This window comes from Falco biarmicus, chromosome 4 (assembly GCF_023638135.1).
Source record: "Falco biarmicus isolate bFalBia1 chromosome 4, bFalBia1.pri, whole genome shotgun sequence".
Classification (NCBI taxonomy): Eukaryota; Metazoa; Chordata; class Aves; order Falconiformes; family Falconidae; genus Falco; species Falco biarmicus.
The window spans coordinates 84,730,812-84,743,919 of NC_079291.1; the positions used below are offsets into that span (position 1 = coordinate 84,730,812).

General features: G+C 42.1%; 1 protein-coding gene across 1 annotated transcript; it reads right to left on the reverse strand.

Moving 5' to 3' along the window:
- Positions 1-240: 240 nt before the first annotated feature.
- Positions 241-12,206, reverse strand: COPS3 (COP9 signalosome subunit 3). The gene is made up of 12 exons (XM_056335639.1): positions 12,050-12,206; positions 9,431-9,560; positions 7,680-7,792; positions 7,528-7,577; positions 6,568-6,660; positions 5,668-5,847; positions 4,294-4,434; positions 2,973-3,146; positions 1,998-2,084; positions 1,535-1,648; positions 846-926; positions 241-592 (listed from the first exon to the last, which is right to left on the reverse strand). The coding sequence occupies exons 1-12, from the start codon at positions 12,102-12,104 to the stop codon at positions 539-541; spliced, it is 1,272 nt and encodes a 423-aa protein (XP_056191614.1). The 5' UTR covers positions 12,105-12,206; the 3' UTR covers positions 241-538.
- Between the last annotated feature and the right edge of the window lie 902 nt (positions 12,207-13,108).

Genomic DNA, 13,108 nt, shown 5'->3' on the forward strand with positions numbered 1-13,108 from the left:
ATTTAACAGACAGCAGCCTGCTACACTGGACATATGCACGTCATAATGTAGAGAATTTACTTAAACTCCACCCCTCTCCCCCCACCACACATATGATCAATCTGCACTCTGAGCCAACTTTAAATACAGAATAACGAACCAACAATTATCTTGTAAGTGAACCAACACTAGTTTGTATTCTTCCCTGAATAACACTTTTTTGCAGAAGGAAAATAAAAAGGACTGCTACAGAAACACAGCAACATTCAAACCCTTTAAAACAAAAGGTAGATTATTTAATGCATTAACGATGTTAATCTGAAGATAAATAAATCCACAACAGACTTTTAAGTTTCTTTTGAGATTTCCTTTTTCTTTGCAGAGAATATTTCTGATATTATACAGTACTGAGAGGGTGTTCTTTTATTTTCTTAATGTCCAGGTGAAAAGCAAAGCTCAGTTCTCTCTGCTCTCTTCGTGGAACTCCTCAATGCCCTATTCCAGGCGTGATTCTTTCATAAGCTTTTACTTGAAAGCGGAGTGGTGAGCAACATTCATTTCAAGAATAACTGGATGGTTTGGTCCCTGAGTCATCTTCTTGAGAGCCCATACTCTGGAAAGGAGAGAATTATTTCTTTTCAAAAACAGGTCTGAAGGCTTATCTTTGAGACAGACAGTTCTTTGAAGCTAACAGGTATGAAAATAAAGTGCATATGAAATAACGTGCACTTCCTTTTTGTTTTTAAGCACGATGTTTATGCATGTATTAATAGTATGTAATTAACACTGTAAATACTGACATTCAGTGCAACATACTCACTGCACTGAATCTCTTACATACTCTTACATAATACTAAATCAATTACCTTCTGCACAAACTGAGGGTTCACAGTGATCTCTTGATCCATGGCTTTCAGTCGTTCATCAAGCTCTATACATTTCAGCATCTTAAAATAAATATATAAGTTGATTATTTTGTCCAGCTTGTACACGATCTTCAAGATATTTTATGGCTGTGCTATGCAGAATCAACAACTTTTCCCATCACAAAAGTTCCATGTCAAAATGTTCTCATCCGTCATCTCCCAAACAAAAGCAGCAGACCATTTTTTATTCTCTTTATTTTAATCCATGTCTTCCTAACAAACCCTTTCAAGGCCACTGACAGACAGTCCCATTAGGGTCAACCATCTCAACCTATAGGCAGGCTATTGACAGCCAGAGGAAGTGGCTTGAAATCTAAAGCTCTAGAAACAATCTTTATAATCTATTCAATTCAAGGAATTTCACATCACCAACATTAAGCTGTCAGTCTTCTGAAACTTCTCAAACTGTACAAAAAATACAACAGGGAACACACTGACAGTAACTGACTTACCAATCTAAAACCTTTAAATGCCAGTACTTTGGAGGTGTGAAATTGTCAAATAGTGATTCAAGGTCCTCAATCTCTGCGTGTAAATTACCTACACTGGCTTCTCCCAGCAGTTCTCTGATTACAGACTAAGATTCTTCAGTAGGAATTGCAAAAGCAGTTACTATTTTAAAGATTTACCTCCTGATCAATGTTATGAAGCATAGCAGGATTGTTATATTTTTCAGGATTATCATGGAAACAGACCATACCATCTTTCTGATTAATACTTGCAAAGATTTCACCATCTTCTATCTGAAATGAGAGAGGGTTTAATGTAAGGTATCACTAAGAACAGAATTTCAGGTAACTACAACACACAGACTCCTTGTGGAATCATCTTTAACTTGTTTAGTTTTTATTTCCTAACAGCTTCCTGAAGACAAATGATACTTTCTGCCTAAGATAGGGCATGCATCTTTTAAGACTTAAGTCTTAAAAGAACACTCTAAATGCCACAGCAGACTGACAGTATTTGCTTCACTCTGAAAAATAACGGTTCTTCAGCCATTCAGCACACACACAGCCAATCTAAACACTTAAAGACTTCTTACGTTGGATCAATTTTTAAATTAGGATAGTTTAGCCAAGTCACAAGACTTACCATGTGGAGGACGTATTTTTCTGCTTCTTGGGGCCCTGACAACTGCACTCGACTTGCCATGTCTTGTAACGACAATGTTAAAAAAGTCTGAAATTCAGAAAGTATCAAACCATTAAAACAAGATGTTAAGAACTTTCCCTATCCATCCTCCACGGCCTATGCAATCTTATTTTTGAAGTCCAATGGGAACCAACAAGTGGAACACCTAGTTATTACTTATAAAAGCACCATGAGAGCGGAGTCAGTTCTTCCTCCAAAGACTTTAATTTGTTAGTTTAGTCTGTACACATGCACAGTGCAATGGGAGTCACGACTCCATCTCAGCAATTCCTTTTTACCCCAGACACAGTCCTGACATGTCCAACCTCTTCCCTCACCTTTTTACATGAATAAGGTGACCTTCCATCCCTTGAATTTCCTTCAAGAGATGCGCACATTGCATTCCTTCCGAGGTTAGTTCTACTGCAACAGGCATCATTTGAGCTTGCCAAAAGAGAGCTTTCCCCTGATCATCTTTAAGGATTAATCTGATCTCTCAGCTGAAGGAGCATATCACTCCACTGCTTCTGTTTTTTCTTTTACTTCAGACACTTCCAAAATCTGTCCTATTCACTCACTCTTCTCTAATGAAGTAGCCTGTGAAGTTCAGTTTTCCTATTTTTCAAATAGAGATGCAGGTCATTGGGTAGCAGTGCTTAAAACTTTTTTGATTATGTATGAAAATCTCATGATGGGCAAACACCTCTGACAGACATACTGAATCACCTTTTAAATAGTACGTAAGTAGCCAAATTAATTGGTTTTTCTATACAGAACATTTTAGTCTCATTTTTTTCAGAGACACAAATCTTATTTTTAGTCATTTCTGTGACATTACAACATTATCATTTTGCTGTGAATTTAATACATTTCAGAAATACACTCTGAGAAAAACTATTCACAACTTCTCAGCAAAACAAAGCCCCTACATCTTACCTTGGTTAGCCTCTGAATATTCTTTTTGTAGAGAGATGACAAGCATTGCTTAACCAGCCCCATATTGTTATCCCTTGTGAATGTTTCACTGTGTTTGTTCACGAGATTTCGAAGCTCCGAGGGTTTATTGGTTGAATAAACTTGCGCTAATTCATGGTAAGCATTGCTAAGGGGCTGCAATTAGAAAAGTGAGAGAACCCTCCTTAAAGAACAGCATGTTCAACCAGCTTCACAAAATCTATTCGCTCCTTCAACATTAGCAGCCATGCAGTCATAGAACTAAATTTAAGTAGGTCAAGAATCTCGTAAAAATACACAATGCCCATACATGGCTTCATGGCAGTGATAGATCCTCATACACTAAATCTGTACTACTGCAATATAAGATGTAGTAAACATCACTCAAGGAACTCTGTGTAACAGTACTAGTTACGGCACTGCAAGGAAGAGTCCATGAGCTGACCAGCATACGAAGTAAGCTGAATTCAAGGCAAGTAGCATATTGACTAGTCACAGCCCATTATATTTGTTCTATCCCCTAATACACAGTCATCCTTGACCACAACACATCACAGCATGGACAACACAAACTTAGACAGCGAAGACTAGTTCACCTGAATTACTTTAAAATGGCAATTGTTTGAGCTTGCTTATTAGTATCTGAAGTTAGAAGATGATCTTTGGAACTCTAAAAGTTTGGTCACAAATCAACAAAGTATTAAATAAAACCTAACTTTTTAAAGTGTGTTATTTACCTAGAATCAGAACTCTCTTGCTAGCAGTTTTGTCCTCCACCCTACACCTCCTAATCAGAATGCTTATGGACTCCAAACTTGCAGGTTTTTCAGAAGCTTTTACTCTTTATAAAGCTGGAGTTTTGGAACAAACCATTTAGCATTTCATACTTTAGCTGGATGAAGTTACAGGTTGAATGTTTTTACAAGGACACTGCATATTGAAAGCCAAGTGAAATTTGAGTCTTGCTTGAGTTCTAACACAAAACACTATCAAGGGATGTGCAGTATCAGTGAAGAGAACATTGGTAAGTACTGCTCAACCCTGAAGTTTTTTTTAAAGTTAAGTTTAAAAACCTGTATCGCCAATATGAAAAATACAGTTTGTAACAGATGTTGAAGTTGCCAGACAATCTTCAGCTACCATACGCTAGAAAGGCAGCAAGAGGTTGTACTCCAGCACATTGCGCATTATTTCCCGTGATCTGCGGTGTTAAAGTAGTACCATCAAGTGAGGGTAGGAAAAGAAGTAATTTACAAATTCAGATTTTTTTATTCTATTATTTAGCTGTATTCACAAGACTTACCTTAATGAATCTACCAACTATCTGGGAAGTATATTTTGGTAGCTGCTGAACTTTGCCAAGTAGTATCAAAGAAACTAGAATATACTTTTTATACGATTCCAACATAATATGACTGACTGCCATGGCTGGAGTAGTTATTGCCTAAGCAAGAAAGAAAGAAATGGAACAGAAATTTAGGATACTTACTGGTAAATCCTGGTAGCTACCACATTAACAAAAATCTCAGTTTAAAGCTGCGTGCAGAAAGGATACAGTGACATATGAAATTCACCTTTGAGCACTAAAGCTTAAGAAACTTCTGTCAAAATTATCAAAAAATGCCCTAAAAAGTAAATTCTATACAAACTACTCAAAACATAGCACATTACAGTGATGCCTACCTTAAAATAACCCTGTTTAGATATAGACCAAGGAAAGAAGCTTGGATTTGATCTTAAATTGTACTAGAAACCACCTGTAGCTACTTGTTACCAGGAGTGATTATACGGTTCCTGTAGAACCTGGATTTACAAAGATCCTTAACAAGGTTTTATAAACCTATTAAACCATCAGAGCTCCTATTTAAGTATGCTGAAAGAGGTCTGCAGAATAGGGAAAAGGAATTTTAGTTTACTGTGATACTGCTAGCTACTCAAGAGCTGACCCTTGTTTACAGAAAAGAAAAATGCCACACCAGTTTATTTTGCACATTTGACAACATTTCCCTCTTGTACACACAGAAAGTTTTCCCAATTTTGTGATTTTCTCCTCTTTCACAGAAAAAGTAAAAACATAAAATACTGTAATAGCCTTGAAGAAGTGTAACTCCCCTCATAAAATTAGCAAGGTCTTAGCAAAACCACTAGGCTATTTTTTCTTTAAGAACACACAATTCTGACTGTTAGCCTGTGAACTGTTTCTATGCTAGCAGTAATAAGCAGGCATCTGACAAATATTTATAGGGAGATAAATTTAACATCAACCTTTGAGTTGCATAGTTCTATGGTGGAATGGTTACTTGGCTGTAAGAGACCTTCTTAAAGGAAAACACCCCTAAAGACTTAGTTTGTTACTTCACTTCATATGCTGAAGAGTACAGAAGAGCTAATAGTGAATACTAACCCAAATCAGTTTTTACGTATCGCTATGACGAACACATGCTAAACCAAAACCTATGTGAATGATGAACAACGGTATAGATCTGTTAGCAGAATTATATCCTTAAGGTTAAATATGAAAATAAGTGGAGGCTGCTTGTACATTGTCAGGTTTACAGCTTTTATTACTATCCTCGGTGGCAGTTCAAAGATGATACGTTCTCTCAGCACTATTACACATGCTACTTTTGCCTTTCAATTGATCACACTTTAGACTTACCATTTTATTTAAAGTTACCTGTTCATAAAAGTAGAGTGCTCTTTCAAAGTTCTTTAGCCCAGTGTATATCATCCCACCATAGTAGTAGTAACATAAAAAGTGCTTCGCATCATATGCCCCATTCTCTTTACAAATATCCATCATGTCCACATCTAGATACGGGAGGGCAGGTTTAAAGCATTTTGCTAACAAACAGAGCTACAAGAAAATAAATCAAGTTTTCGTAAATTAGCCATTTCCATTCAAATTTCCATAAGGAAGAAGTTGAAACCAAGTTCATAGAATCACAGAATGGTAGAGGTTGTACTATTTAATAAAGCTCACTCCTCCAAGAGTGGAAAAACAGTGCACGTCAGTAGTGCTGTTGCACAAATTATTCATGATACCCTTAACACTGATTGTGAACTGTTATAAATTATATGAATCCTTAAGAAATTAGACTTTGACAAAGTTGCTTGTAACTCCAGGCCTTCCAGACTACCGTGTTGGCAACACTAAATATTGCACTAAACATTCCTGTCCAACCCTAAATCCCAGGAGCCAAGAATGAGACACAAGTGCAAATTCAGGCCAAAGACACAGAGACAAACATGCCTTCTGTCAAACTTGAGCAAACAGTAACTGGATGTTACACTTATACCGCCTGAGACAAGCTGTGTGTGACTTTCAGCTCAGAGAGAAGGGATGCCAAAGAACTTTCAGAAGTTACAAACAAAACCAAAGGATCTGGGGACATGCGCTGAACATTTAAAACAGAAGGGATTTTTTTTTCCAGTATATTATATTATTTATTACTTGGGGGAAAAAAACAGTTAAAAGCCATTTTTACATTGCAATATGTGAACATGCATTTCCTCAAAGGGTTATAGGTATTTTTTAAGCATTTACTTTCATAAAAAGCCCTTACGCATCCCTTACCTGGCAGAGATCTGCATGTATTGAGGTCAGCTGGTTTGTGTTCATCTGCATCTTGTCTATGGCTTGTCTGAGAATGCTAATTCCTCGCAGGGGCTGTCAGAAATTACATCTCTTTCAGATAATTTCTCATAGATGGCAGCACATTGGATCTTATGTTGACACTTACAAATGAAAAATAACACTAATTGACAGGTTCCATTAAGTAATACTTAACTTGAGGTTCCCTTTTTGTAGGATACTGCAGTCTCCCAGAAAATAAAATTAACCTTGGCTATACAACTTCTCCTGATAAACTAAATAAAGTGATCAATTCTGATCCACAAAGCCAGCCTCATCAGAAGTACAGTAATTCGTAACAATAAGAAAACCTTTCTTGACTCCATGGCACCATCTAAACTCCCACCAAGTAACAAAGGCAAGGCTCTCGCCTTACTCCACTTAGACCAGACTTGATCTCTACTTCTATTTCAGGCTAGATTTCACTGAAGTGGCCTGAAAACATCAGTATCTTAGCAACAAAAACACTGGTCAAAACCCAAGTTTCCTTTACATTTTAAAGCATTTCATTAAGAGCATTATATAACACTGGTGAGAATAACACTGAAACTAGCATCACTGACTCACCAACGCTAATAATTTTTACAACTCTCTCCTACTCACGCACACACTGTCTGAAGAACATTCTTGGTACTACACACCTCCTAGTTTGCATGACAGCACGTGTTTTCAGGTGACTCTTCCCCCCAAGATTTATCTTCCTTACGCTTTTCTTAAAGTAATGTTAAAATCTTGGTTAAGGTTCATTACCTCTCAGTAAACTTAACAAGTAAGGAACTGCACAAAAATATTTAATGTGAAGTTAGTGGCAAATCTTTATGAATTGAATAAGAGACTGCTAACATTCCCTTTAAGAGCCTGGATGTGTAAGTAGTTTATTTGTACTAGATGACACTTGCTTACCTGTTTTCTCTCCACAAGGGCATTTGTTAACTGGTGGCACAGGCCAGCAACTAAATACAGTAAAAAGCAAACAAAAAAAACGAACACAGTGAAAAAACAGTAACACCAAACTATCCAAAAACACACAAAGTCCAAAAGTAAGCTTAACTTACAAGTGTCTGTTGCATATCTAATGTGTTCCCCGTTGCAAGTGCTGATAAAAAGCTGCACCTGTGAGAATAACGTTTCGAAGTCAGGGATGCTGGGCATAGAAAACTTGACAAACCTAAAACAAGCAAACAAACAAGAAGTTTAGCACTTAACAATGAAGATGAAGCTTTTTTATTAACCTCCAAATGTCAAGTCTCTGTAAGATACATGTAGATGCTTGCAAACAGATCTGAAGTGTGTATGACAGATGGCATACCATTTCCTCGGGAGCTGCACAACATTTGAAAATACACTTTCCACACACACCCCCATTCTCAGTCTCGTGCAAGTCACAATTTAGAACAAACTATGGTGAACAAAGATCACTTTATCTGGCACAATAGTTACAATCATAATAGAAACACTGGCTAAGGATGGTGAATTGTAATACTCGGCCACACAACTTCTCTGGACACTTCTGCCTATCCTACATCCACCTCTTCCTTGAATGTGCTCAACTATTCTCAACTATTAAATTATTAGATGTGTATCTCTTGTTAGGAGCTCTTTCTCTTCACTTCCAGTTCCTCTCCATCTCCAGCGGTTGCGTAGCACCCTGCCACCTTGCACATTGCTTCTTCTGTAAGGTGAACTATGATTACACTCATCTGAGGACAATGAAAACTCTAGCTATGCCTCCCAGAAACATCATAAAAACATACAGAAAAAACTCTGTTTAATGCTGTTGGAAGGTACACAACCCTGCCCATACTGCCGTTGCTATACACTGTAATATGCAATTCAAACCTACCTAGATCACGACCTATCCTTCCCCACAAGGTTTATTATGACTGTCCAGGTTACCCGCTGTCTCTGTCTCCCTTCCAAGCCTTATTCTACCAGCACAGGAGTTTGCCATGCCACACTTCCTGCCAGCAGAGCTTTCCTATATGCTCCACTGATACCATCCCTTCAAATAATATATTTTAAATATTATTTCTTATGAACAGTTATGTTCTTCCTCCACCTGTTTTAACGACTGCTTTCATATACTCTACAATACAATTATTCTGCTAACACAGTACTAACGCCCTGCTTTTTGCAAATTCCATAATGCATTTTCCTGAGATGCTAGCGAATTGTCGTATTAAGTGCATTATCTCTATGTATTACAGTCATTTTGTTTCAAAAGGATAATAGAATGAATGTCTTTAGAAGAGAACTTTAAAATAATAGTAGAACCTGTAGATGCTTCACTTGTGGTTAGGTATAGCTAGAAACAATAGTTTGAGCTTCAGGGCCAAATATCTTTACCCCTTACCTCAGCATCACCAAGACAATTCAAGTATTATCTTAAATTACAGACAGCAACAAGACCCTCAATGCTGTCTACAGACAAATACCCAAGAACTATGATAAGAACCTAGGCTTCGCTGGAGAAGAAAAAAAAACCCACCAGAAAAAACAAACAGGGTTGCTTCATGCTTACAGTTCAGCACATTTATGCCCTGCCAATCAAGTTTCAAAAGTTAGTTTTATACCTTTTTGCAGAACACATATAAAAAAATACTTAAAGACATAAATAAGAGAAATAGATACAGCCTTAAGGAAAACAACCCCTCAATATTACCATTTGACAGTAATGGCATTTACAAGCTCCAGAGGGGTTTTTTTTCCTTTTGGAAATACAAATTTGCCTTGGTATTTTTACTAACAAAACATGCATCATTGAAGGAAACTAAGCACCATTCTAAGAAATGCAAGGCACACTTACAAGACAGCAAGAACACCTAATGAGTGTTCCTGCACATCCAGGGCACCAAGCACCGTATCCAGATGGGAAAGATTTTTTGCTAGCAGTTCTCCGCTTTTATTGATCAGTTCACAAAGCTGGGTCATTTGCCCTGAAATACAAAACATCATTGTCAAACTCTAATTAGAGAGCACTCATGCATTCCCATACTTCTGGCTTACACCATCCTTCCCTATATAACCTGAGGAAAAAGTAGCACCACCCAGAGAATTTACTTTTCTTTAATACAACAAGCATTCATTTTCAACATGAGGTACCCACCACATGTTTTTTTACCAGGTGACAGCTAAGCTTCTGGCCTTTGGGATTGCAAAGGAAGGCCCCAGAACACAAACACAACATGAAAAGTGGCATCAGCTCACCTCGTTAGAGATGGGGCTTCAGGGTCTTGTATTAACGCCAGGCTCTCTCTATGCCAAGTCTACAAAACTTTGACCAGTGTACCGTGATGCCAAATTCTGCCTCATGTGGGTAAATCTATCTGCACTTGTGCCTTCTAGGCATTATGGGAAGAAACAAAACCAAAACAGTACAAAAAATAGTGTCCTCCTCTTTCTAAACCATCCAGTACCAGAGCTTGTTCCTTGCTGCTTCTCAAGCGCCCTATCCACTTTTCACGTCTGCTCATAAGCATTTTTTTTTGGAAGTAGACATTAAAGTTACAACTAGAGCACCTACAACAAAAGAACTTAAATATCTGTTCTTAAATTTACTTTGCATACTAAAATCTACAATGTCATTTTATTTGCTGTGAGCTACGAGCACAGCATGAAAGGCAACTATTTTGTATTAGGAAGGTACAGCACGCCTGAAAAACCTTACAAAGGAAGCAGATCAATTACGATGAACTGATTTCAAACTCTTCCTCCCCCCACAATTACTTGAATCAAAACCAGGCCTTTCTGAAGCGGAGTATTGTTTCAACGTTCAATCCATGCAGATTAGGGAGAGAAAATAGGTTCTCTCACCCTCACAAAAATCTTTGTGAAATGAAGAATAGTGCCTCTATTTACAGAGATTTATGCTATCCTCGGTGCTCTGGCCTTTTCCTTTGAAAAAGAAAACCTGGGAAGCCCTAGCAATGAAATGTTATCTTTGAAGTAAGAGGGATCAGAAGTTCCAAATGGGGGACCAGAGTCCAGGAACTCCAGAAACGCATCCCCAAGACCACGCTCTCCATACATAATTAACACTCCAGGCATAAGCATGGAAAGGAAAGGAATAGGGCTTCTAAAAGGCTCTGTGGTTTGATAACGGTATTCAGGCATTGCAAAACTTGAGTTCTGCTGTCCTCCCTAGTAGAGAAATCCACCCATTCTACAGTTATCATCTATCATTCCACTAAAAAACAAAGCAAAAACCCACCCCAACAACCTTCTACCCACAAACACACTTTGAAGAACTTACAGAGTAAGTAGAAATACCCATACCAGGCCCAACTAAATGTCCATTGATAACCACAAACCAACACATGCACACAGACCTCTGCGTGCTCTCAGAACCTCCAGCTGCCTGTCTGGTGCCTGGATTTACTTTCTCACAGAGAATGTCTACCCAGCGAGCGCCCATAAGGTGAGCCAGCCCCCCTTGAACCTTCTGCATCCATAAAACCTCGTAATAAAAAGTTCTCCAGCTAAATTACACGTGTACAAAGAAATCGCCTTTCATCTGGTTTGTACCTGCACCTTGCGGGTATAATGTGCCGCTTGTATCCGATATCCCCTGTAAAAACGCTCTGTATTTAATAAGTTAAACCAAAGTATGAGAAAGATGAAGCTCCACCCAAAAGTAAAGCCTGGGGCCACAGCGGAAAGCATCAATTTTTGATCAGTTCCAGGGAGCAAACATCCCACACACAGAGCAAGGGTCAGACAAAAAGTTCAAGAACTAGGAAACGCTGTGCCCACACACTGGAAAATGAGGAGCGTGGCAATGAAACCCCAGAATTCCAGCCAGGGTTATTGAAGCATTTTCTGAACACTTGCTCATGGCAACCCTGACGGGCCGCCTGTCACACACCTCTGTGGCCAGGCGGGACTCTCCCGTCCTGCTCTACCTTGTCCCCAGGAGCCAACGCTCCTGAGATGTGTTCTGACACCCATGCCAGCACCCGCACGCTCCCCAGTTAGGGGACAGGCCGGGCTGTACAATCCCAGTTACATCCCTGCGCTGCCCGCTGCTCCCCCCTGATTTTCCACCGCCGGTGCCGGTTCACGCCGCTCACCCAGGCCCTCCAGCCACCCAAAAGTGGTACCGTGCCGCTGCCCGGGAGAGGCGCGGGGAGCGCCGCGGAGCGCACGGCCACCCCCCCGCAGGCCCCGGCGGCTAAACGGCGCCGGGCTCTCCCCGCTGCATGCGGCCAGGGAGCCCCGAATCACAGCCCGGCACGGGCCCCGCCGCAGCCAGCGGCCCCCGGGAGCGGCCCCGCGCCGAGGGAGAGACAAGAGAGTGGGCAGGCCCCGGCCCGCCGCCCTCTCGGGGCCCGGCAGGCTCCACCGGCCGCCGCCCCCTCCTCGGGCCCCCTCTTCCCGCCGCCACCAGCCGGGCCCACACGCGGCTTCCCTCCCCCCTCACGGTCACCTTGGGCCGAGAGCTGCCGGACGCTGTTGACGAACTGCTCCAGGGCCGACGCCATCTTGGCGGCTGGCGGCGCGGCCGCGCGCGCTGCGGGCGGGCCGGGCGGGGCGGGGCGGGGGGAGGAGGGGGCGGCGCGGGCCGGGAGCGGCGGGGGGAAGCGGGAAGGAGCCACCGCTACGGGCGCCGCCGCCGCCAGCCAATCAGCCGCCGATGCGGGGGCCGCGCGACGCCCGCCGCCGCGCGTCACTTCCGCCGCTTCGCCACCTCTCGCGAGAACCGCGGTCGTTATGGCAACCACCGCCTTCCCTCCACCCGCCCGGAAGCGGCGGCCCCGCGTCATGCGCAAGGGAGGCCCCTTGGGCGCGAGAAGCCGTGACTCAGCAGAGCCGGGGGGGCGGGGGGAGGCGGGCATCGTGACGCCATCGTGGCGTCACCCCTGCGCGACGCGGGCCCCGCCGTTGGGGCGTGCTCCCGGGGCCTGATCCCGGGGCAGCGGGCGCTGGGAGGCTGGATTCCATGTGGATCCCCCTTGGCGGGGGAGCGTGGTTGGTGCGGGAGGTGGCTGCCGTCACGTTCCGTAACGCTCGCCCTGATCACCGGGGACCGTCATGTCCCGTGTAACACTCGCTCTGATCACCGGGGACATGGTCCGAGTTCTTGATGCGGGTTAATTCGGTTTATGGCCGCGTGTTTTCCGTACCTGCAGGAGCATGGATGTTGAGGTGACGCGGCCCTGAGGTAACGCGGCCAGGGAGCGTGTCGGTCCCATGCCCTCCCCTCACGAAGCAGGAGGCCTTCCCCCTGCTGCGCAATGTGTGCGTATTGTTTCGCCGCTTAGTCAGAAACATCAAGTTGTGCTGAAATCCCCTTGTAATAAACAACGTGCTCCCTGTGTGAGTGAAAGCGGGATACAGATGGACACACCACAGATTCTCCCGCCTAACCTCGCTGTGGCATTTACCATCGCATACAGCCTGGCTGGCAGTTCTCCTTCCTTCATGCTGTGACCTTCCCCAAATCACCTGATCTCTACAGCCTGTTTGCCCTTTCTGTGAAACAAGG

Coding starts and splice junctions, on each gene's coding strand:
- COPS3 (XM_056335639.1), bottom strand. CDS start 12,104: ATGGCGTCGGCCCTGGAGCAGTTCGTCAACAGCGTCCGGCAGCTCTCG. Junction 4,435..5,667: donor CACTCTACTTTTATGAACAG/GTAACTTTAAAT, acceptor TTTCTTGCTTAG/GCAATAACTACTCCAGCCAT. Junction 593..845: donor ACCCTCAGTTTGTGCAGAAG/GTAATTGATTTA, acceptor TCTCCTTTCCAG/AGTATGGGCTCTCAAGAAGA.